Source organism: Pseudochaenichthys georgianus, chromosome 9 (assembly GCF_902827115.2).
Source record: "Pseudochaenichthys georgianus chromosome 9, fPseGeo1.2, whole genome shotgun sequence".
Lineage (NCBI taxonomy): Eukaryota > Metazoa > Chordata > Actinopteri > Perciformes > Channichthyidae > Pseudochaenichthys > Pseudochaenichthys georgianus.
Genome location: NC_047511.1, coordinates 26,680,898 through 26,707,717, shown reverse-complemented (window position 1 = coordinate 26,707,717; position 26,820 = coordinate 26,680,898). Strand labels below are relative to the sequence as shown.

Here is a 26,820-nt window from a genome sequence, read left to right as displayed (position 1 = left end):
TAAAATGCATGATAAACGCACATATTTGAAAATTGCCGAGTTTTTGGGGGCGGGGCTAATGGAAAGCAATTTGAAATATTTCCAGATTCATAAGAGCAATGTGTATACCGCGTTTAGTGAATATTGGAAAACATATATGCGAGTACAAAAAGGAAGAAGGGGGCCTGGGCCAGCCACACCATGGGCCGTAGGACCCAGAGTTCCCTCCTCTACCCAGAGATCTAACACAACCTACTGGGGAAAAAACAAAGCCGCGAAAAATCCAACACTAACATCCTCCAGAGTTCACACAATATAAGACAGCAAAATAATAATGGATCCACACGTGGGGTGAGAGGAAATCCACGGATATAATCCCTCGGCATCAGGGCAGGAAAAGAGCGCCTCTTCTCCTCCAGCTTCTCCTTTTAAAGTCCCCAGCTGAATGTCATTAGGACACCTGGGGGAGGCGGAGCCAGGGGCGGACCAGGTGAACCTGCGCAGCAGAGAGACAGAGAAAAGCAACACAAGCACGTAACAGCAATTTAGCATCATATTGGATAGGGGCTGAACTTGTCCTGGATTGGAATTTTTCCGATCATTCCCCTAGGAGGAGTTTGCAGAAATGTCCTTAAAATGCATGAAAAACGCACATTTTTCAAAATGGCCGAATTTCTGGAGGGCGGGGCTAATAAAAGCAAATTTGAAATATGTCCGCAATCATAATAGCAATGTGTATACAGCGTTTTGTGAATATCGGAAAAACTATATGCGAGTAGTAAAATGAAAATTCTTCAAATTCTGTTCACACACAGGTAAAGAGAGAGATAGGGAGAGCATGCCATGTTTCCACTTTCATGTGCAGTTAAAAGGGCACTTCAAGGGCTTGGCTCTAGCTCTCTCCTTGAACTGTATCACTAGACAGAGATGGCATTATCTTATCTCAACAAACAGGGTGTGTGTGTGTGTGTGTGTGTGTGTGTGTGTGTGTGTGTGTGTGTGTGTGTGTGTGTGTGTGTGTGTGTGTGTGTGTGTGTGTGTGTGTGTGTGTGTGTGTGTGTGTGTGTGTGTGTGTGTGTGTGTGTGTGTGTTATGTGCAATGACATTAAGGTTTTATCTTGAGCTGGGAGCACAATGAGTATAGAGCATTACTGCTAAAGGACTGAAAGGTTGGCTGTTTGTGCATGCATGTGTGTGCCTGCACGACGTGCACACATTTTTGTGTTTGTGTTTTTTTGTGTGCGTGTTGACCACCAAAGGTTAGCGATATTGACTGCCGCTAGTACAGCCACTAATGGGGAAGCCGGTAAGTACTTTAGAGATGATACAGTGTGTGTGTGTGTGTGTGTGTGTGTGTGTGTGTGTGTGTGTGTGTGTGTGTGTGTGTGTGTGTGTGTGTGTGTGTGTGTGTGTGTGTGTGTGTGTGTGTGTGTGTGTGTGTGTGTGTGTGTGTGTGTGTGCTTGTCATCACACTTGTTCACAGTGCCAATGTGCTTATCTGTTGTCTCTTTCTCTCTCCACTTTTCCCCACTCTAATACTCATGTATGTGCAAAGACCCCCAACACACTTTTCGTCTGCTCTACAGCTTACATATTTTAGCTCTCTGCTCTTTAGCTCCGTTCAATGTTTCCCCATCTATCAGTCTAAGTTTTCACTAGCCATGTGCTGTATCTCCTTTCACCCTCATGTACCAAACACAATGTCTTGAATAACTGTTTTGAATGTCACACGTGTTGGTGTCAATTCATGCCACAGATCATATACTGTATGAACTGATGGCACTCACCTACAAACAGAGAGGTTGGTGTTCAGTGAAGAACAAAAATAATAAGTGTAAGGAACAAATGGAAGTGTTCCCTAGCCCCTTCCTTTAGTCCCCAAACCTCTGCTGCTTTGATAATGGAACATGTTCTGGGCTGTTGCATCCTCCGGTTATTCCTGTTCTGCTCCCTAATGACATTTATGCTATTGAAGATTTAGGAAATGTGCAGTTCTAATTGTTCTGGGTGGAAGAAAATAAGTAGGATGACACATAGAGCAAGTGCCTGCTAACAGCTAACTTTACAGCAGAGTCTTACTTTGTAAGGTGTAATAGTCACAAACAACATTTTCTTTTAAGAAGAGCATCTGACATCAACACTTTTTCTTTGTTTTTGATATTCTTGCAGAGGGCAAAAAGATTGCCCTCACAGAAACCCCTGTAGATACACATGTTTCTGAACAGTGGGAAACACAAAGGACTCTGAGGGGGTGTGATGTTGCCTGCATAATGATGATGATAATACTTGCTTTTTCTTTATTGTGTAAAATCAAATATTTTGGTGACTTTGGTAACATATAAAAGAGTTAATTGAAGCATAAGCGAATTGCAAAAGTGTTAGTCTCGATCAAAGTCTAAAGAGCATTTATGCTGTATGATGTTTTATGTTGAGTAGCAACCTACATGCTCCGTAGTTATCAAGTACCATTAAACGTTATTTTAGGGAGGAGGTTGAGTAACGGAGCGTCCACACTACAGCTTCAAAAATAGCTTGGAGCTGGGCGTGTCTGGAGCTTGGGGATTTTATTCAAGCAACACGACCAACAACCAATCACATGAATCTCCCGCCCCCGACATACAAAGCAAAAACCCCCGGGGATTTTATGCGAGCAATATATATATAAACTCCCCAAACAGGCGAAAACCTACCAGTTTCCCCCACTGTCTCTGCCACCTCCCTCCATGCCTGGTTCCTCCGGTTTGTATCCCGGTAGGTGAAGAGGGTCTGGTCATACAAAACCGGGTGATTTGCTACGGCGCTAGTTAGTTTCTCCTCCGACTTTTTTTGAAATATAGAAATGAACGGCGGGATATCTCTCCCAGCTTAGACGCGGTTTGATTGGCTACGGCTTCAGCTGTCAGATTTTGGGAAACGGGATTTGATTGGCTGGCGCTGGCTACTCCGGCGTCTCAGGCGAGACGCCTGAGACGGACCGCTCTGCTACCCACAATTCAGTTCGGCGAAAAAGCGCGGCTACGTGACGTCACCCCATTGAAAGTGAATGGGCAGATTGGAGCTTTCGACGCTGTCGACGCTGTAGTGTAGACGGGCCGTAAGAGGACAACATAAGTTACTTCTGCACCAATAACCATGCTTTGCTTTGCTGTCTCTGTAAATGTTTTTTTTTTTTTAACAGGAAGGGGATCTTGCAACAAATATTGTTTATGTTTAATTACATTTATCCAAATCAAGTATCAGCCGTATAATCAATTTAAGATGTGCGGCCTGAACTGAATACTGTATCATAATTAATCCCAATTGTTTAGCTAACCTGTCATAATAAATACAGTACACACACATAATATGGATTCACACTGGACTAATTATAACCAATAAGGACAGCCTACTGTGTGTGAGGAAGTGTGTGTTGGTTTAGGTTTGTCTATGTATGGTGTGCACAAGTGAGGGATCACAGGTTTTCATGGACTTTATTGCTATACATAACATAAGATACCCATTCATTTTGTTTTCTATCGATTAGTCCATTGTGTCACATGCATGGGCGTCACAGCCATTATATGAGGATGGGACAAGTCCCCCCCACTTTTTCAAATGATTAGTTTAGACCCCCCCACTTTTACCATGTGGAAAGTCCGTGAATCGGTCTATCCACTCGCCGCGTTTGTAGAGTGCCGTGTCAGTGGTTCACTATCAAATCCATTCCACTTGCTTATTGAGAGAATGCCCAAATCAATGAAACTCCGTACCATGTTTTCACTGCTACTTTGTACCAAGGCAAATTCTCACATAGCGCGCGCATGTTCAAGGAGTTGGACAGCTCAGATCTGTTGTATGAAGCGATGCCGCCGGTAGCGGAGGTAAGGCACACACACAAAATGTTCAGGAAATGGTTAATACAGCGAAAATCAAAGCTGACGATCTCTTGGTTTGATATGTTTTCTCCCCCAGACAACATGGACATAAGAACATTGTTTTCAAAGAAGAGGAAAGTAAGTCTCCAGCTGGTAGCAGTTAATCAGTTAACAGTGATGGCGGCGGCAAAAGCGTCTCAATTATTGAGAGGAGTTTTGTCTTTATGTCATGATAGAGAGATACAAATACGGAATAGTTTAGATGAGAAAAGGCATCGAAATGCCAGGTTACTAGTATTTATCATGTAAACAGGGAACATGAATAACCCGATATCTCTGTTCTCATGTAAACACCATATCCCCAATATGATAATAATCGGGATAATACTCATAAACGGCGTCCATGTAGACGCAGTCAGTGTGTTTTACTGGAGCCTCAGTTCGATAAGAGATTCTTTTCTGAGTTATTTAACTTAGGTACTCTCTCTCAAAATGGTAATGTGCATTATGTTTTAATTATACTTCTTATCATTCAAAAGCTTTTTGTGTGTGTTTATGTTGTGAGTGCTTATAGGCAATTTCCACCCCAATATTCAGTTAACTATTTATTTTCTTTGCACATTACATAGACTAGCTAATATTCTACCTACTGCTTGGGACTTTGAGTCTTCAAAATGTCCAATGTCACAGACTGGGATTTACTTTAGAGTCAGTTGTATTTACATTCAGTAGACTTGTTATGATTCAATGTGAAAGAGTATACTGCTCAATACATAATGATCACTTCACCACCTCTCTTGACATCTAGGCGCTTGAGAGTGAGTCAGAGGCAGAACACAGGGACAGTGGAGAGAGGTCCGGTGCTGAGGTGAGTGATGAAAGGGAAATTACAGTTTAGAGTAAAGTGTGATGTGGACTCATCCCAGAATGTTAAGGAAATCAGTGGCAGTGGCGGCCGGCCCATAGGGGCGCTAGGGGCGCCGCCCCACCTATTGCCAGATACAAAATAAAAAAAAATATTAAATTAAAAAAAATATATTTAAAAAAAATATATATTTAATTTTTTAATTTTTAATGAACAAGGTAAATATCATACAATTAGTATCACACAAATGTATAATCTACAATACAATCTCGTTTAAAATGGTGTTACGATGTCTAAAGTTACTGATAAGTCACTTGTTTCCTGCCTGGCCTTGCCCATGGCATTAGTTTATCATTACGGGGCAGAGCCCCCGAGCGAAACAGCAGCAACCAGCAGGTTGCAAAAGTCTCAATAGTAAACTGTGCCGCCAAAACATAATTTCAGCCAATCAGCGCCGTCAAATATGTTGGTCACGTGGGCGCTCACGTTGGCGCCCATGTTGCTTACGTGCGTTGACGTGAGGAGTTGTTTTTTAGACTCGTGAGTGACCAAGGTGACGTAGTATTTGGATGAGAATGGTGTGCAGGTGGAGTCGCCGGAACCTTGGTCCGCCCAAGAGCTACTCTCCAATCCTTTTGAAAGGAGAAGTTTGGGAGATGAATTAATACTTCAATCAATCAATCAATCAATCAATCAATCAATCAATCAATGTTTATTTATATAGCCCAATATCACAAATGTTACATTTGTCTCAGTGGTCTTCACAGTGTGTACAGAATAGCAGTATGACAATACGACACCCTCTGTCCTTAGACCCTCACATCGTACAAGGAAAAACTTCCGAAGAAAACCCAGTTTAAAGGGAAAAATGGGAGAAACCTCAGGGAGAGCAACAGAGGAGGGATCCCTCTCCCAGGACGGACAGACGTGCAATAGATGCCGTGTGTAAATTGAAAAGATCATACATTTGCAACATAGGTAGTCCAGATGTTTGGAAATGCATGTGTGTATAATAGGAAGATGAATCCACGAGGATATCCATCCAGGACCGATGATCCAGGACCACAGCCACGACTCAAGATCCAGCGCTCGCGATCCAGGACACAGGACCGCAGGATCATCCATGACTCCGGATCCCGGCGTATATATACACCAAAAAGAAAGAAATGTGGGGAAGCTGGGTTAATCGGAACATGAGAGTACACAGGTACAGACAGAGAGAAGGAAGAAGTAAGATGTCCCCCGACAAACTAAGCCTATATCAGCAAAACTAGGGGCTGAATCTAATCAGCCCTAACTATAAGCTTTATCAAAAAGGAAGGTCTTAAGCGCACTCTTAAAAACGGATAGGGTGTCTGCCGCCCGAACACAAACTGGAAGCTGATTCCACAAATGTGGAGCTTGATAAGAAAAGGCTCTGGCTCCCACTGTACTTTTGGAGATTCTAGGAACAACCAACAACCCTGCATTCTTGGAACGCAATGCCCTAGTAGGACAATAGGGTATAATGAGTTATTTAAGGTAAGATGGTGCCTGCCCATTAAGGGCTTTGTAGGCGAGAAGAAGAATTTTAAATTCTATCCTGTGTTCTAAAGGGAGCCAGTGTAAGGCAGCCAGAACAGGAGTAATGTGGTCCCTTTTCCTAACTCTGGTTAGTACACGAGCCGCAGCATTTTGAATCAGCTGAAGCGACTTGACTGACTTCTTGGTACTCCCTGATAATAAAGAGTTACAATAATCCAGCCTAGAAGTAACAAATGCATGGACTAGTTTCTCTGCATCGTTTTGAGGCAAGATATGCCTGATTTTTGCAATGTTACATAGATGGAAGTAGGCGGTCCTTGAAATTGATTTTATGTGGGCGTTAAAGGATAAATCCTGATCAAATATAACACCAAGATTCCTTACAGTCTCACTGGAGGCCAAATTAATGCCATCCATAGTTAGTATATCTTTAGATAATTTGTTTCGTAGATTCTTCGGGCCAAGTACAATAACTTCAGTTTTGGTCGTGTTTAACATCAAAAAGTTTAAGGTCATCCACGTTTTTAAGTCCTTAAGGCAGTCTTGAATTTTATTTAGATGATTAATTTCATCAGGCTTGATTGATAAATATAGTTGAGTATCATCCGCATAACAATGAAAGTTTACAGAATGATTCCTTATAATATTGCCTAATGGAAGCATATATAATGTGAACAAAATAGGTCCGAGCACTGAGCCCTGTGGCACTCCATGGCTAACTTTGGTTTGCGTGGAAGATTCATCGTTGACACGTACAAACTGAGAGCGTTCAGATAGATAGGACCTAAACCAGCCTAAAGCAGTTCCCTGTATGCCAACTAAGTGCTCTAGTCTTTGCAATAGGATATCATGGTCGATAGTATCAAATGCAGCACTGAGATCGAGCAAGACAAGAATAGAGACAAGTCCCTTGTCTGAGGCTATTAGAATGTCATTTGTGACTTTAACCAGAGCTGTCTCTGTGCTATGATGTGTTCTAAAGCCAGACTGAAAATCTTCAAATAAATCATTGTTTTTTAAGTAATCACACAACTGTTTTGCGACCGCTTTCTCAAGAATCTTTGAGAGGAACGGAAGATTAGAAATAGGTCTATAGTTGGCTAAAATCTCTGGATCGAGGTTGTGATTTTTAAGAAGCGGTTTTATCACTGCTACTTTGAATGATTGTGGAACATAGCCTGATAATAAAGACATATTCATAATATTTAATAAAGAAGTGCTAATTAATGGAAAAACTTCCTTCAACAGCTTAGTTGGAATTGGGTCTAACATGCACGTTGATGGTTTAGAAGAGAGAATCATTGAATGTAATTGTTCAAGGTTTATGGCTGAAAAGCATTCTAGTTTACTATCTAGTGTAATATTAGAACTTACGTTTCCGGGAGCTGTTGATAACACTATACTGGTCAAAGGCAAGAGGTCATTAATTTTGTTTCTAAGAGTAACAATTTTATCGTTAAAAAAGCACATAAAATCATTACTACTGAGTGCTATGGGAATAGAAGGCTCAATGGAGCTGTGGCTCTCTGTGGTGTCTTAAAGACCTTGGACCGGACCAACCCGATTTGTATATATCACAACAAGCTCGTGAAAAAGACAAAACGTATCAACAAGGCTTCTCACATGGCTAGCTGGATGCAAACAGGTAAATGCTATCTTTTGTTTCACATGCTTGCTCTTCAAACAGCCGGGGACAAATATGATCTGTTCAGAAACTAGACAAAAGTTAAACAAGTACAAACCACAGACTGCCTGTGTCATGGAGAATACAGTCGCTGGTTTATTTATGTCTGTAGGCCGTTGTTGTGACTTGTGAGTGTGGACGGTCGGAGCATATATAGCGTTAGCTTAGCCAAGCTCCATTCAGGGAACAAGCATTCTAAAAGGTTTTTCGCCTGCCGTCTGTCTGCAGACTTGTCAAAGCATTAATTCATGGTTTTTACTAACCGGTATCAGTATGTTGTTACGTCGGCATCATTTAGAAACGTGTATTACAATTTAATCACGGTAAAATATGTTCATGTTGTTGTTGTTGTAGCTGTAGCTCCCTTGCCAGCGCGTCTTGTTTGAATGATGCGAGTAAACACAGCTGACAGCTGCCGTGAAACTCGAGTGACTAGAGCGATGCGATAGAAGCGTTTAGAGCGAAGCGAATATTCGCATCGCGTCCGGTCTGAACGCAGCATTAAAGCGAGCTCCGCGCTGCACTGGAAACGCGCCATTACATCACCAGAAGTCCTAATTTAAGGGGTCATTTCTCCCAAAAAAAATGTTTTACTCACTCTATCAATAGCCCCACCAAAAATATTTTCCAACAGCCGCCACTGATCAGTGGGGATATTGAACAGGAAACATTTCAGGCAAGGGGCATCATATGACCAATATAGACAGAAGAGCAACATTTATTTGAACATTTAAGTCAATGATACCATTCCTAGGTGAACTTAACATCTGTATGGAGTCAGATCAGTCTCAATATTAATAAATGCTCACAGAAGGATTCACAAATGTATTTTGCGATTTATATATAAATGACTCTCCACAACAATATCTCTCAATGCACTCACAAATATTTATTATTGTATATAAATGTACAAAAAATGGGCATTTAAACTGCTTTTTATTAATTCAAAGATGGCTCTGAATTAATAATCAAATATGTTTCCTTTCTTTACTACTGGATGAATTTACAAAATGCAGCCATCATTTTCCTCATGCTAGTATAGCCACATAAAAGTATCAAACCACCTGTTAGAATGCACCAGAATACAGGAAATAATTTTTTTTTTCAAAAATGACCCCCCCACATTCAGGATGCTTCCTACGTCCATGGTCACATGTGATAGCTGAGTCAGAAGGAAGGACCATATTATTTGACAGACAGACACTTTATCACTGCCTTGGGGGTTCCTTTTAATCTTCTCTCTCTTTTTATTTATCGGTCTTCTTTATCTCGCTGACTTTCCCTTAGTTCTCAATGTCTCCTGTCTCCTGTTCCTATTAACGTGTTTACTGTTTTCCTCAGGCTGCTTGGTGGTGTGTTGTTTACACTGTGGATACCTCTGTTTCCTATGTATTTGAGGATAAAGCTGTCTACCTGTTTATCAGATGAACACCAATAATATGCTTGAACACGATTGCCCACCTCTCTGAAGAACCAGCACCTTACCGTGGTAGAGAGGTTTGTGTGCCCTGATGAACCTGGGGGCTGTGTTGTCTGGAACCTTGTGTTCCTGGTAGGGTCTCCCATGGCAAATTGGTCTCAGGCAAGGGGCCAGACTAAGATTGGTTCAAAAGACCTCATGAAAGAAACAACAAGAAGTGAGGATACCCGACCCGGAGGAAGCCCGGGGTCCCCTTCTGGAGCCAGGCCCAGAAGGAGGACTCGTCGGCGAGCGTCTGGTGGCCGGGCTTGCCACGGAGCCCGGCCGGGCCCAGCCCGAAAAGGCAACGTGGGCAACACCTCCGCTTCTCCGTCCCGCGGGCCCACCACCTACGGGAAACATCGATGGGGTCGGGTGCGCTGCCAGAAGGGTGGCAGTGAAAGCGGAGGGTCTCGACGGACCAGACCCGGGCGGCAGAAGCTGGCTTTGGGGACGTGGAACGTCACCTCTCTGGGGGGGAAGGAGCCGGAGCTTGTGCGGGAGGTGGAGCGGTACCAGTTGGATCTGGTTGGGCTCACCTCTACGCACAGCGTCGGCTCTGGAACCTTACTTCTGGATAGGGGTTGGACTCTATTCTTCTCCGGAGTTGCTCAAGGTGTGAGGCGCCGGGCGGGTGTGGGGATACTCACAAGTCCCCGGTTAGGTGCTTCGTTGTTGGAGTTTACCCCAGTGGACGAGAGGGTCGCCTCCCTACGCCTGCGGGTTATGGGGGGGAAAACTCTGACTGTTGTGTGTGCTTATGCACCCAACAGCAGTTCAGAGTATACGGCCTTCTTGGAGACCCTGGAAAGAGTCCTGTATGGGGCTCCTGAAGGGGACTCTTTAATCTTGCTGGGAGACTTCAACGCACATGTGGGCAATGCTGGAGGGGCGTGATTGGGAGGAACGGCCCCCCTGATCTGAACCGGAGTGGTGGTTTGTTACTGGACTTCTGTGCTAGTCATGGATTGGCCATAACAAACACCATGTTCGAACATAAGGATGCTCATAAGTGTACGTGGTACCAGAGCACCCTAGGCAGAAGGTCCATGATCGATTTCGTTATCGTATCATCGGACCTGAGGCCGTATGTTTTGGACACTCGGGTAAAGAGAGGGGCGGAGTTGTCAACTGATCACCATCTGGTGGTGAGTTGGGTCGAGTGGCGGGGGAAGCCTCTGGATAGACCTGGTAAGCCCAAACGTGTAGTTCGGGTGAACTGGGAACGTCTGGAGGAGGCCCAAGTTCAGGAGGCCTTCAACTCGCACCTCCGGCGGAGCTTTTCGGGCATTCCTGTGGAGGTTGGGGACATTGAACCAGAGTGGTCGGTCTTCAAAGCCTCTATTGCCGAAGCCGCGGCGGGGAGCTGTGGTCTCAAGGTCCTAGGTGCCTCAAGGGGCGGTAACCCTCGAACCTCCTGGTGGACACCGGTGGTCAGGGAAGCCGTCCGACTGAAGAAGGAGGCCTTCAGGGATTTGTTATCTCGGGGGACTCCCGAGGCAGTTGCAAGGTACCGACAGGCCCGAAGGGCAGCAGCCTCATCCGTGGCCGAGGCAAAGCAGCGGGTGTGGGAGAAGTTCGGAGAAGACATGGAGAAGGACTTTCGGGCGGCACCAAAGTTGTTCTGGAAAACTGTCCGACACCTCAGGAGGGGGAAGCAGGGAACCATCCAAGATGTGTACAGTAAGGATGGGACGTTGTTGACCTCAACTGATGGAGTGTTAGGGCGTTGGAAGGAACACTTTGAGGAACTCCTGAACCTGACAACTCCACCCTCTATGTTAGAGGCAGAGCTGGAGTATGACGGGGGATCAACACCAATCTCCCGGGGGGAGGTCACTGAGGTCGTCAAACAACTCCACAGTGGCAAAGCCCCAGGGGTGGATGAGATCCGCCCGGAAATGCTGAAGGCTCTGGGTGTTGAGGGACTGTCATGGTTGACACGTCTCATCAACGTTGCGTGGAAGTCGGAAACAGTACCGAAGGAGTGGCAGACCGGGGTGGTGGTTCCCCTTTTTAAAAAGGGGGATCAGAGGGTGTGTGCCAATTACAGAGGCATCACACTACTCAGCCTCCCCGGGAAAGTTTACTCCAAGGTGCTCGAAAGGAGGGTCAGGCCGATTTTCGAACCTCAGATTGAAGAGGAACAATGCGGATTCCGTCCTGGTCGTGGAACGACGGATCAGCTTTTTACTCTCGCAAGGATCCTGGAGGGGGCCTGGGAGTACGCTTATCCGGTCTACATGTGTTTTGTAGACTTGGAGAAGGCGTATGACTGAGTTCCCAGGGAGTTACTGTGGGAGGTGCTGCGGGAGTATGGGGTGAGGGGGTCTCTACTCAGGGCCATCCAATCTCTGTACTCCCAAAGCGAGAGCTGTGTCCGGGTCCTCGGCAGTAAGTCGGACCCATTTCCGGTGAGGGTTGGCCTCCGCCAGGGCTGCGCTTTGTCACCAATCCTGTTTGTAATATACATGGATCGGATTTCGAGGTGTAGTCGTGGGGGAGGGGGTCTGCAGTTAGGTGGACTAAGGATTGCACCACTGCTTTTTTCAGATGATGTGGTTCTAATGGCTTCATCGGTCTGCGACCTTCAGCACTCACTGGATCGGTTCGCAACCGAGTGTGAAGCGGCTGGGATGAGGATCAGCACCTCCAAATCTGAGGCCATGGTTCTCAGCAGGAAACCGATGGACTGTCCACTCCAAGTAGGGAATGAGTCCTTACCCCAAGTGAAGGAGTTCAAGTAGCTCGGGGTCTTGTTCTCGAGTGAGGGAACAATGGAGCGTGAGATGGGCCGGATAATCGGAGCAGCGGGAGCGGTACTGCAGTCGCTTTACCGCACCGTTGTGACGAAAAGGGAGCTGAGCCAGAAGGCAAAGCTCTCTGTCTACCGGGCCATGTTCGTTCCTACCCTCACCTATGGTCATGAAGGATGGGTCATGACCGAAAGAACGAGATCGCGGATACAAGCGGCCGAGATGGGTTTCCTCCGCCGGGTGGCTGGTGTCTCCCTTAGGGATAAGGTGAGAAGTTCGGTCATCAGGGAGGGACTCGGAGTTGAGCCGCTCCTCCTTCGCGTCGAAAGGAGCCAGTTGAGGTGGTTCGGGCACCTAGTTAGGATGCCACATGGGCGCCTCCCTAGGGAGGTGTTCCAGGCACGTCCAGCTGGGAAGAGACCAAGGGGTAGACCTAGGACCAGGTGGAGGGATTATATCTCTTCGCTGGCCTGGGAGCACCTTGGGATCCCCCAGTCAGAGCTGGTTGATGTCGCCAGGGAAAAGAAAGTTTGGGGCTCTCTGCTGGAACTGCTACCCCCGCGACCCGACCACGGATAAGCGGGAGAAGATGGATGGATGGACGATTGCCCACTTGCAGAATGTCATTGTATCTCCTCCTCCCTCGTCTGTCTAATAGGGTCAGGTTCAGGGTCAGACATGTTCCCTCTGACAGGGCCAAGCAGGAAATAGAGGAATAAAATGATTCAATAATTTAAAGGGCAGAAGATGTACTCTGTTTTAAGGGCCAGTGGATATATTATCTAGGCTTTGCTTACACAGTGCCCCATGGTGCAAAATTAGTTTTTCTCAAAGTTGTGTTTGATGACTTATTTATGAAGTATTCCACATGCTTTCAGCAAGATGTCCCTTTTATTAGGGAGTTTAATTGATTTTGCTTTCAACATAATGTAGTCCAGCTCACTCTGTTTTAGTTGAATTACATTTCTTATTTCGCTTGCCATCCATCATTTTAGTTCAATATTACATGTATCAAGATGTTGTTAAGATACCAGGCCACATGTTTTTAGAACATTTGCATAACTTTATCGATTAAATCACATATGTTATTTCTGTATTGTATGTCCATGCCTCCTAGAACATGGGGGTGTGGCATATTGTTGGCCACCTATTGGGAATTGTATAGATTTATTGTATTGGAATTGTATATTTTATTCTGAAAGGGATCAGTATTTGTGATGCCTATTCATTTATTTGTATAACTCATATGTGTCCAATTGAATATCCAACGTCTCTATTATGATGCAGTACATCTGCACGTATGAATGTTGCCGTTTTGATATATTTCAAGTAAAAGAAAGGTTGATGTTACTTCTGTAGAAGGATATTTTGCTGCAATATGGCTTCTTAATATGCGCTTAGTAATGCTCTATAAAAATGAGCTCTAATAGAAGCAGGAAAGGCACGTTTATTTTAGAGATATTAAAACTATTTTAACAATGAAGCAATATCTAGGAGTCAATTCATCACTGAATAAATTAAGTGTGAAAATAATAACTCAATTTCATAGATGACCGCATTTCTAAGGACAGTTTAAATGGTTTTATAACATCATAATGTACTTTTTTTCAATTAAGCTGAGGAAGAATCGTAATGTGAATGCTTTAAAATGACCTGAATTATGTCAAACCACCGTCAGCCCCCAGTTACCTGTAAAACATCAGTGCACAGTAGGGGTCAGCTCCTCTGGCTGACAACTTTAGCATATGGACCAACCCCTGGAGGAAGATTGGATGAGTAATTGAAGGCTTTAACAGCTGCTACTCTCATCATATGCAGCTGGTTATTCCCTTCATAGCTCACTCACTCAAAATGTTCATTCTGTGACACTTATATGACCTGGTCTCTCCAGTGGTACCTGCTTAATCTCATGTTGTAAGGTTGTGACTTCTAGGGACCTCGTCGTAAGCAAAGAAATGTAAGTGTTAAAACCAGTCCAACCTGGGCGTCCCCTGGCTGAATTTTCAACAAACCCCAAGGGCTGAGCAATTTGAAACGATGAACCACACAGTTAAAGCTTTAATTAAAAACGACACGTGCTTTTGATCTGGTTGAACCAACAGCAGACTTGACTTGATTTTCCTATTCGAGATTGTTATCATTAAAAACCCGGGGCAAGTAAATTGTGAAAATGAATGTATTTTTTGTTTTCTGATTATTTATGTTGCGAAACTACCATCTTAGATTACAGTATGTTTTGCCAGTTATTTAAGCATGTTCAGGTAATGCTGAGACATTGCTCTCTTCTTCTATTTACCATTTTGAACATAACTTCATAGCAACAGCCATTTTGTCTTTTGTCGAAACTGTTGGTTTCCTATAAAATGTGTGTGTGTGTGTGTGTGTGTGTGTGTGTGTGTGTGTGTGTGTGTGTGTGTGTGTGTGTGTGTGTGTGTGTGTGTGTGTGTGTGTGTGTGTGTGTGTGTGTGTGTGTGTGTGTGTGTGTGTGTGTGTGTGTGTGTGTGTGTGTGTGTGTTGTGTGTGTGTGTGTGTGTGTGTGTGTGTGTGTGTGTGTGTGTGTGTGTGTGTGTGTGTGTGTGTGTGATTGATAGATACTGGGCGTCTTTAACAGGTGATCTGTGATATACTTTGATACAGTACACTTGATACAATTTGATTGATCGATGGACAGTTCCACCGTCCGCAGACAGATGAAAATACAGCAAGTAAAGGAATCATTTTGTATTGGGTCAAAGATTAGTCAACCTAGAAAAGCCAAGCTATAGATCTTACAGGACCTCTTCACTTGGTCAGCGCACAATAACACACACTCTTTCCCCCTGTCTATCATAGACACACAGGTGTGCACACACATAGATATAGAAGATTTTCTTCCTGTCTGTCTAACTGTCCATCTCTATCTGTCAGGCTTTCATATTCTTACACACACAAACACGTACACGTACACATTCCTCTTATCTGACCTCGCCATTGGCAATTTCAGTTGGTATGGTTTCTGACATTTTAGGGCACAGGTTAATCTTTAAATTCTCCTGGGTTTTGCTCTTGTCTGCCCTGTTTTTATCTGCACTGACATGACCAGTGGGCCGGTGAGCTAATGCTGGGTGTGTTTTTTGTTGCTGCAGTTGTCGTAAAGTTGTTTTACAAAGGCCAATAAAATACTGTAATCGAAAGATAATTGTCTCTTTGTTTGGCTCATATTCCACTTTAAAACTTATATTGATATTTCATCAAGATGAGTAAACAGCATTACCTGGAGTTTCTGGCCCGTGCTAGGATGTGTAAAGTATTATTATTATACAATATAGTATTATTAGTATATATAGTGTCATCAAACATTTTACTGTTGTAAACTTAGTGGCTTGTGTGCAGTATAGTATGATAAGTATCCAACAGTCGTCATAGGGAAGAGTTGTACCTAGTTGGGGATAGTGTGTTTAGAAATTAATTGGTTAATGCCTGCTTTACTGCGTCACCTGGTCCAGCCTCAGTTTCACCGCTTTGCCCATTTGAAGAATCATCAGGATTTAGACATTGCAAAGATTGTGAGGACTATTTATTCACTTTGATCTTCCCAAAAGCTCTTTAGAAACATGTGGGTGATGTCACAGAGACTACATCCACATTGTATATATAGTCTATGGTTAAAGCTCATTTAACATGTATTCATGTTACCAAGTGAGGGTTACAGAACAATATTAATTAAACAATTAAACATTGAAATGCCCTTTGTACTGGCAATATAGTAGTAGGAAATTGAATATGGGCATGCATGTAAAAAATACCCTTTTCCCTGACTGACAGACACACACACACACACACACACACACACACACACACACACACACACACACACACACGCACATGCAATAAAACTGTTTACCTTAGACCTATCAAGACAGCTTATTCTATTTGTTCCAGCCATTGATCTGTTCATATCTAAATGTCAGGTTGCATATCGTCATAGTTGCCGGGGGTGGTTGTGCTCTTTGTGTGTTATAAGTTCTCTCTGTGGATCCGTGGTCTAATCAATAAACTGAAAGGCCGACATTTACACACATACCCAAACAGTCCTGTGAGCTTCTGCATACACGCATGCACACAGGCACACACAGAAACCAACACTCACCGTACACACAGTTCAAAGATGATGGATGTATTGCATGTTGGCCCTGTTAACCTTTTCCATCACAACATACTATCAAATAATTGTGCTGTCGTAGCATTATAGTGTATTATATGTCAGCCCGAAATGGAAAGGGAGGAGCTGGTGAGGGCAATACAGATAAAGAGAAATAAACTAAAAGCTGCTGATAAATGTCTGCTGAAAAGACAAAAAAAGTGAATGACTCTGCCTTCATTTGCCTTGTTTTCATCAGAAAGTGAGTGACTGGTCAATAAAGTCAGTGGTGTGTTTGGTGGGTTGGAGAGCAGGGCGAGACCTTGTCAAGATGAGTGTTGGTGGCTTTTGTTGAGCGTGACAGCTGTGTGTGTCTTTGTGTGTGTGTATTTGTGTGCCTGTCGTTTGTGTGTATGCAATAGAGAGAGACCTTATCAGATGGGGATTGCAAAGAGACAATGTTCTTGACCAATCACTAAAAACCTCACCCTGACAAATTAACCCAAAGTCAAGCTTGTTCAATACCTCTCTGTGTCCTGCCCTCATTACTTCTGCCTTATTCCAAATGGAACAAGTATGCAAGCACAACCTTTATAGACTTCGATGATCATTGGTGTGTGTCCACGGCTGGATAATACTAATTAAACAGACAGTAATGGTTGTGATTTAGAGTCATTAATAGTTGGGAGACATCACACAGGCCTTTTTGCCACCCCTCTCACTCATATAATGATATGGTCCAGTGCATCTAAGTCCAAAACTTGATTACATTGTCCTGTTTCCTGAGATATCCTTGTTGCACTGCTATAAATAAAAAACACTATTTTCATCTCTCTACATTTCAAATTTTAAATGTGAAGAATCTATGTAGGATTTCTCATTGGAAAAAAATGCATCTAGGTTTATGGTATATGTATAGCCTACCATAATTCTAATTCAGTTTTTGTTTGAAAAGCCAGGGTAAATATAAACAAACTACAATGTCGTTAAATAATGTATGGTTGTGGCTACTTGTTCAGTAAAAAAAATATTTAGCTTTTCGACTTAGGATGAGCTCACGCTTGGTCTTTGGCTCTCTCTCTTTGCCGTAAGCAGCTGTGCAGAATGAGTTCAACCAAACGCATTAAACCAAAATAATGGAAAGCATTCCGTTACTGCCCCCTCTATTGCCAGTGCAGCTCAGCAGCATGACTACTGGAGGCAGGAGACATGATCCGCAGTGCATTGCTGCTTCTTCTGGGAACGTTTTATTTTATGGCCATGAGGGGCAACAAAAATACTAGAATGTGACGCTCACAAGTACAAATGTATAATATTCCATTATCATATCTCTGGCATGTACTATTTATTATGGAATAAAATACATTTTGTTTTAATTGATTTATTATTAATATGACATTTGTCCAACTCAGTGGCTGAACACTTTCATCAAATTACATGCCATTACTCTACACTGCCATGACTGCATACCTCTTATGTCTGAGTGGCCCCACTATATTAGATTAGATGTATTGCTTTTCTAAGGTTCTCTGAACTATCACATATTTCTGAGATTCTCAGTGTTTCCCAAGACAAAGGGTTGAATGGGTCCCTTTCAACAAAACATATACTGAAGCAATATTAACACAAACCATAGACCAGACACACTGATGTCTTGAAATTAAAACCCAATACTTAATGTTTAATCATGGCGTTGCATATTTGCTGTATTTTGGCCAAAGGCCTATTGGCAGCATGTTCCCTCCAAAGCGTATAGAACTTGGCCTTGTGCCTCTGTATGTCATACAATGATTGTAATACCAAATCATACTACACCTTTTTTTGTTGCTGTCTGTACACCAAATGCAGGTTTCATCTTATCCATTTTCATGATAATGTATTTGAGCGTGTGTAGTTCCTGATCTATTTGTTCATTCATACAGCATGGCAGCGAAAGACAAAACTCAAGGCTTTAGATTAGCAGTTTTAGCAGCTAATGTGCTAACAGAGTGTGCCAATGGAGTGCCTGTTTTTGCATATGTATATTTTCTTTTGCATGTTTGCACGCCTTTAATCAGCGCTCAGAGCACCTCTGCCAAGTATGCAAAGCCATAGAGCAAAACAGTGTCATAATGTATCACCCACCCTCTGCTTGACATCACAGCTCTTTAACACACAACTGTGCACGCACAATCAAACATGCATATGGTACACTGTGGGAGTAGCACAAGTGAGGCAAGAGGCATTAAGCCTAAATGGCAGAGTCGACATGAAGCAGTTATGATGTATCAAGGAGAAAATGCCTCCGTTAGCATGCTATAAACTGCTCTCATTTTATAAACATGGAGGATAAAAGAGGGAGAATGAATGCGGGAGATATGTACAGTATAATGGAATGAAGTCAGAGGACGAGAGGGTTTACTCCTCACCTTTGTGTAATTGCGGTAATGTTTGAATGTGTTTTGTAACAGAGTTCAGAGACAAGCAAGTAATACACAGCAAACATAGTCTGTGATAAGGTAAAAGAGAACAAAGCGAATGAAAGCAAAGATGTGTGAGGAGGTTAAATAGCTCATTGATTGATAAATGTGTGAAATCTTGTGAAATGCGGACAGAAATCTAAACACAAACCACAGGGTGTGAGGTTTTGAAGAAAACGGGATTTATTGCAATGGAGAAGACCTACTTTTCTTAATCTCACAAGGAAAAATCCAGTTTTCAGTATGTTAGTAAAGCACAATTGACACAAGAAGACTTATACATTAAGTTCCGAAATACACACATACACAAGCATTTCTTAGAGCTAGGTATCGGACCTGCCGTCACATGTAGCATCTAAAGTGCGGTTATTCGCGGATGACTGCCTGCTCTACAGGCCTATTAAAAATGGAAGTGACCAAGAAGACCTACAGGGTGACCTGACTAGACTTCAGGAATGGGCTAATACTTGGGGAATGCGCTTTAATACTAGTAAGTGCTACATCCTACGAACAAGCAGATCAACAAACCCACACATTAAAAACTATACTCTATGTGGCCAGGTGTTAAAAGAGGTGACCCACCAGCCTTATCTTGGGGTAGAAATCCATAACAACCTGAAATTTGGCCAACACATTGGCCAAATTGTAACACAGGCAAACCGTTCGCTCGGCTTCCTACGCCGGAACCTGCGACGCTGTCCCCAGAAACTGAAGGAGACCGCTTTTGTGGCCCTAGTACGTTCTAAACTAGAGTACGCCAGCTCGGTCTGGGACCCCTACACTGATAAAGACAGTGATGCCCTGGAATCAGTACAAAGAAGAGGTGCAAGATTCATTTTTGGAGATTATGAATGGGACAGCAGTGTCACAGAAATGCTCAAGCGGTTGAACTGGGTGGAATTAAGTGAAAGGCGGCGATTGGCTCGTTTGGTTCTCTTCTTCAAGATTGTCCATAACATCTCAGCCATTGATGCATCAATGTACCTAGAGCCAGCTAGAAGAAGTGCAACCCGCAAAGCCAACTCTTTGAACTTCGAGCGAATTTTCGCAACTAGTGACACTCTTAAATACTCCTTCTTTCCGAGAACAATCAGAGAGTGGAATTTGCTACCAGAAGAAGCTGTCATCGCAGAAACTGTGGAGTGCTTCTGGCACATTTTAAGAGACATGTAACGGGGATCATCCATCCCCCACTGAGCGTGATACCTCTGGGTTCTGCTCAGTATTAATCCAGATCCAGATCCAGACCGTAGAGGCTGCCATATTTAGGCGCCTGGGAGCCGTTTGCGGTTCAGCATTGCTCAAGGACACCTCTGCAGTGCCAAGGAGCCGAACTGGCACCTTTGCTGTCTGAGAGGTATTGCTGGTGGGAATGATGATGGCCAAGGAGCAGCGGAGCGTGTAGGAACTAGAGCAAGCAGAGGTGAGGAGGTATGTTGGTTAGCAGGCAGCTAATGCAGGCTCACTGCCAAGAAGGAAGCTGGGGATGATGTGGTCTTAAGGAACAGAAAAGTTTCACTATGAAAACACACTGGTGGAGTATCTACCTCTCCAGCTAAAACTTGATCTGGCCATAAGTTGATGGAGAACCAGACAATATATACTGTGGTGCTGATAAGTAGATGGGAGTCAGCTACATAGGTGAGGTGAATGAGCTGTAAGGAGGGAAACACACCCACACCACACCACTTACAAATAGAGACAAATAAGAGTGTTTAAGTGTTGTAAAAAGCATTAAAATGGCCAGAAAAGTGCTTGTTCAGTCATCACACATTCTATAACCACTCGCAATGTTTTGTACCTTATTGTGGGGTCAATCTTCAATCATCAAACATTAAATCAATTGGAAATCAGATTAAAAAAGACATCACAAAAGTGGTTACTGACAATTACAGTAAACAAAATCAACTTCTTGTCTTGCTTCTTTTTCTGTCAGCTTCTCCCCACTCGCTGTCTCTCCATTCCTCTCTCATCCATGCCTACTTTCTTCCCATATCTCTGATGGTGTAGTGTCTCAGTATGTATCCCTCCGTCTTACAGCCAAGATGGAATGGAGGGTTTGAGATGATAACAGTAATCATACTCCCCTACCTCAAGACCCATACACTGGCATCTTATCCCCCCACACACATAAGCAGACACAGAAACGGAAATTAATTATGCTAATAAGAAAGCAGGCTCAGGTGGACCATCAATAGCATTCTAAATTTTTTTGGACATAAATGGATGCAAAACCTTATAACAGCATACAAAGTTATTGCAGAAGAAGTAATGCAGCAGTGGCTGAAATGTGAAGGGATGAAGTTATGAAAATGGATCTGTGAATGCTTGTGTTTTTAGATGTCTGCTTTTGTGTAACTTTTGTATATGAGGCATGTTTAACTCTGAAGATAAAATATTCCTACTTTGGAAGCTGGGCTGCAGGATATTTGCTTGATTTGATCACAAATAGTGCATGAAATTAAATTACACAACTCATTTTCAATTTGGAGTACTTTATTCGGTGGTAACGCCCACTCTCCCTCATTAAGCTTCACCCACTATTTATAACGCAACATCTGCTTTTGCATTAGTATTCCTTAGCCTCTCACACATAGAAACACAAATGCATGCAAATACATAGATACACTGAGTGTATAACACTTTCCAAAGAGTGGTGTATGTGTGTGTATGTGTGTTTTATTTGTTCCTAATTCAGAAACCCTGAGAAGCAAGGTGGAATTATTATTATTTTTAAACTAATTGGTTAGATATGTCTACTCTAAGGTGATTGTATCTTTCTTCACCTTTTCCACAGTTCACACTGAATCCTCCATCACCTTGTATGGCTTATTAACATGCAAACATATGGCTTTGGGACCTAGCCTCCTGAGGCTGTGAAACCTTAGGAGTCAGGGCCCTCTGATTGCAGGTCATGAATCTTTGTAATTGCAGGGAGAGTGTGTGTTATTGTAAAAAGTTTGCCTTTGATAAATAAAACTGAGACATTAATGAGTTCAGGCAACAAAATACAAGTGTTCTTAAATTGCTGAATACATGTTTTGCTAACATTGCAACGGTACAAGATCAAAATGATGTTAGTAGGTATCACAGCATCTTTAAAATACCTAGGAGACTGGAGTTCACAGTGGTATGGTGTTGCAAATCAGGCTTAGTTCAGTCTGGCTGCTTTCAGACTTTGAGAAAAGGCTTACCTATATTGGCATTGAGTGATTTGATTTATCCCGGGCTGCAGAGCTGGTATTTGTTTGATCCAAGGACTTCAGAAATGAAGCTTTTGTAGAGCTGGCCAGAGAGGTCAGAAGGATCTTTCTGTATCATTAAGGGAACCCAAGGGACTCTTACCTGCCATGTTGGTATTAAGTTGTTAACAAGGCTGTGGTAGTCTGTGTCAACAAATTCAAATATGAATGCACAGGTCATTTTTAAATGTCAGCAGCAGTATGTTATGTTTTGTGCTTGTTTGTGTGCATGAGAAAGAGAGAGAAAAGTGAGCGTATTGAACAGTTCCAGCCCCTGAGGAGTCACGTCTAGTGTAAGGAGTCTGCCCTTTCCCTAATTAGCGTGAAACATCTGTCCAGGCGGCTGCCAGAGGGAGGTTATAATGGGAGAAGTGGAAACACTCACATCCACTGACACTTGTAAACCAGCAAATAACATCAACATATACATGGTTGCATTACTTTACATACTGACTTTAGAAGATTTGCTCATAAATGTAATCTAAAACCTTAATGAGCACCAAGGGAAGGGAATAGAGAGAAGGTTAGAGAGAAGATAGAATGACAAACAGTGTAACAATATTTATTTCTCCCTCCTTCACTACTAGTCTTTCTGCTGTTGCAATTCTCCAATAGATAGAGACAGAAACAGCATGAGAGGACAACAAGGATTAATAACCTGCATTCTTGTGATTCTCATTGTTTGGTGGTAGAAAAGGTCTGAGAGAATGGCTAGAATCATAAACAGAAATGCTGACAGAAATAATTTGGGCAAAAATCGAGTCTTTTATCCCTCTCCCTCATTCTACCCCCGCCTTAGTCCTTGTCTATGTCCCAACCATGTTTCCTGGAGACAAAGTGTTTTACGGCAGCCGCCAGCCGCAGACAATGATGAAGTTTTATGGAGGCTCTGTGGGAGATTAAACCACTATTAGCAACGCTCTGTCAGCTCACTCCAGCTGTTGCCGTTTGTTTATGGCTAAAAAGTGTTTTATGACACACGGTGCTATAGTCACCTAAACAATTATAGCAAATGATATACGACTGGTACTGTATTTTTACACCAGGAATGGCTGGGGGAGAGGGAAGGAAAGGAACGGATGCAGTCAGAATGAGAAATGAGCAATTACAGGAGAGCAGAGATGATGGGATGAGAGGTGAGACAGGAGCATCGATAAGAGAACACAATTAGAGGGTCAGGTGGGATTGGGAGGAACAAATATGAGCCAAAAGCAAGTGATTCTGAGAGAGCAGAGTCAAAAGCAGGATGACAAGATTGAATGCAAATCCTTATCTTTTTTTAAAGTAAATGATGATGCCTTGAATTAGTGCTGTAACGATAGAGGAACATAATAGGAGACAATACAGAGAGAGAGAGTGGATAATACGTGACAGTACCATTTGGTGTGAGTTAGCAGAGAAAGAAAAACAGAGAGATACACTAAAACACCTATTTACTGACTTCTTACTTGTTGTTGGTACTTAATGGCACTGCCATTTACTCTTTAATGTTCCATGTAACTATCATTAGCTGATTGTCTAGAGTAGCCAACTTTTGAATGCTGTTTAAGGAATTCCAGAAATGTCATTTAAAACATTTAACACGATTAATATCATGTGAATGGTGTCGTCAAGTACCTTTATTTGTTGTGTTGCAGAGTACCTGAGTTGGATCAGATCAAAAGTGAGCTAGCAGACGGACGGGCGGAGCAGTTAGCATTTAGCTCACCTTCTGTCTGAGCTCCCCCAACGTTGGGGTTTGAACCCGGGGAAAGGGACTACATCCTTGTTTATCTACTTCCTTCAAACCAGCAGTCTTTCTGTTGCTACACCAGTTAGACCCAGTGTACATAACATAAACATATTATAACATAGGCTTTTTTACTGATGACTGCAAACTAAGATTGTATAGATCCAGTAGTTGGAGGGGAAATTCTGCCCCATATTACTTTGGAGCAGGTGGCACCTTTGTATGTCATGTGACTACTTAATAATTTGCCTTATTTTGAATAATTCGAATTCTTGTTTATTTGTCTCAATTCTGAATGTGTGTTGTGTTGTTTTGCAGGTGGTTGAGACCAACCTGGTGGCCTTCGATTGTCACTGGATCCTGATTAATGAGGTGAGTGCCACTCAAATGATGTATGGATCCCGTACTGGGTGTGCCTTCAATTCACCTTATTGCTTCCATTATCCTGGGAATATTTATAGTTTTACATCCAAGGTCACTCTAATCTCCCCATTGTTTTGTGTGAAGAAGAGAGGAAAGCTTACAAAGTTGTCCTCTTCTTTTGATCAGTCACAATAACACACACAACTTGATGACCAAGGACAATTTAGTTTATTTAAGTTGCCGCACACCACCGACTAAAACAATGCAATAAAGATTTTATATAGTTCATGCTCACGACTTATTGAAAATAGAGCCACTGTCTACAAACACTAAATTTGCCAGAGAGGAAAAAAGTGACCTTGCGAGACTTTCCTTGAATGAAGCATATATTCTGGCTCAGTATTACTCCTTAAATAATGAACGTGTATAAAGGGAGCAGGCAACCACTGAGAGTCAACAAATTCACTTTACTATCCAATCAGACTGTGCTTTAGTACTGTGATGTCTTTTCAATCTAAGTTAACAATAAATGTATATTGATCATAAAGAAACATTTTAACTTTAATATTGACTTAACTTACACATTATTTTGAAAAGAAACACATATTTGATCTTGCTTCGTGTGAAATGCCTTTTACAAAACCACCCAGATCAGCTATTTGTGAGTTTGTGTGCAAGATTGCAGTTTGTCTTGGTGTGAGTTTACATTGCTAGCTAATGCGCTGTGTCTTGGTAGCCTTGGGCATCAAAGTGAACTGGCAGGGTACAGCAGGGGGTCCATTCCCATACTGCCAGCAATGCCACACTCAAGAGCAAGAATGCGTACACAACCATAAACACAAATATAAAAAAAAACATTGCTGTAGTAGCTATGAAAAACCCAACTACAAAACAAGAAAAATAAACGCTGATGCTTCATACTGTTTCTCTCACTCCCTGTTCCACTTAAAAGTCAAAGCCTAAAAAGTCATAGCCTGCAAGGCTCAGCAGTCCTATTACTTGCTCAGTTATGCAAAGAAAGTATTTCAGTTTGAACCAAATGTTAGTATGCATGTCATCCATTAATGCTGCAGGGACAGCCAATCATTATTTTCTGATGTTCGATTTTAGAATGTCAGTCTTGCTACATGATGGTTTTTATTTTGTCCTATTTGATATGGTTGAGAGGCTGCAGTAACATTGTCCCAATCCCCGCAAGTATCTCAGACAACCTCTCAGTATTGTTTTTGCATTTGTTCAAATGCTAATGCTTCCAGGGAGTGAGGGAAAAGAATGAGACTAGTCTAATGAAGATGGTGGTCTTCTCAGAGGTAAACATCTGGATAAATCTGTTCAAAAACAACCACTCTGTATTAGTCACTGGCTCCCTAGAAGGACTGCAGTGCCACTTAAATGTGTCTCTGTTGCTAATTGAAATAAATGGCATACTTTAATGTGCCTTTCATAATGTAACATTTGAAGCTTTACTGCTCACTTATAAATATGTCACACTCTCCTGACAGCCTGTTTTTGTACAGAGGCAGAAGGATGTAGAATGTCAAGCAGCCTTCTGAGCAGTTTATCATTACCTGACTGCCTGATAGGCTCAATTCTCATCTAGCCGTCTAATCGACTGCTTTGCATCCTGCCAAGCATCTGTTATTGTCTAACATCCTTCAAGCTTCCTGGCAGCGACCGTCTCTTCGCTAAGCTTTCTGGGAGGCCTAACATGTCATTTGTGAAATGCAGTCTGGCAGGTCAATGCACTCTCGGTTTTTGTTTTTGTAATGGCATAATATAATATTTGCATCATTCTGCTTTCTTTCAACACATGTTTTTGTTTAACTTCACAATTTCCAAGAGACTGTGAAGTAGCAAACAGTCTTGGTGGTTTTAGATTTATTGGAACATTTTGTAGATTGGTATGTTGTAACCATTGAAACTCTGGTTATCAATAGTTAGATCATTGCAAAAAGAGAGTTGTTGTTATTGGACCCCTTTCACTCAAAGGGTATAACACAAGTATCTCAGGTACCAGTAGAATCTGGTAAGTCAAATCAATTATATGTTTTACTCTTTTACACCCCATGTTTCCTGGGTACTATCCTCAGTGTAAAACTATAAAGAAAAAAGCACGTGTTACCGTAACTCAAGTCGGTGAGAGTCGAACCATGCAGTGCAATACTTAATTGTTGACAACTCTTGTGTATTTTTTTTAATATATTTTTGTTGGCGCACAGTTTTCTGAAACAGGAAAGCCGTAAGCAAATGAGATCCAACAATCAGTCAAGCTAAATGGATCCAGGGACTTATATCTTAATAATTTGGCTATCTTTTTCACCCCACAAAGTTATTGGCATGATGCTCTACAGCTGTTTATGTCTAGTTGTCTTGTTCTCAACCACTTCACGAAAGTGTTTAAGATTTGATTTAAAATTCAGCGAGAACCAGTCAAGCAAAGTCAGTATGAGACCAGATGGATCACAGGCAGGACAGCAAGACTACATTCTGCTCTAGCTCCTTTCTCTCGTGCTGGTTGAACACATGCTACTGTATGGCACTTTGTGAAAATGTAGCATTTCAGTGTGCATTCAGATATCTTCACCAATGTCATTACTCATATTAGCATATATTTGCTTCATATATTAGTATTACACAAATAATATACTGTATTTGTGGTTACTGTGAACATGCAGAAACCCTCCAGGATACCAGGGTTGTAGGTTTTATTCCTTAGCAGATGAAATTTTAAAAAAGCAGGAAAAGCAGAGATAAGTACAGGGGCCACAAGGGCTGAAGGGAGGTAT

General features: G+C 42.5%; 1 protein-coding gene across 2 annotated transcripts in view; it reads left to right on the top strand.

The window, feature by feature from the left end:
• Positions 1 to 26,820, top strand: part of grid2 (glutamate receptor, ionotropic, delta 2) — a 607,329-nt gene that overhangs the window by 389,408 nt on the left and 191,101 nt on the right. For both annotated transcript variants that reach the window (XR_004552792.1, XM_034091023.1), the window contains exon 5: positions 23,990 to 24,043. Coding sequence is in view for 1 of the 2 variants with exons in the window: in XM_034091023.1 (XP_033946914.1) it covers positions 23,990 to 24,043 (54 nt within the window). In the remaining variant the exon portion in view is untranslated. The remainder of the gene's footprint in view (positions 1 to 23,989; positions 24,044 to 26,820) is intronic.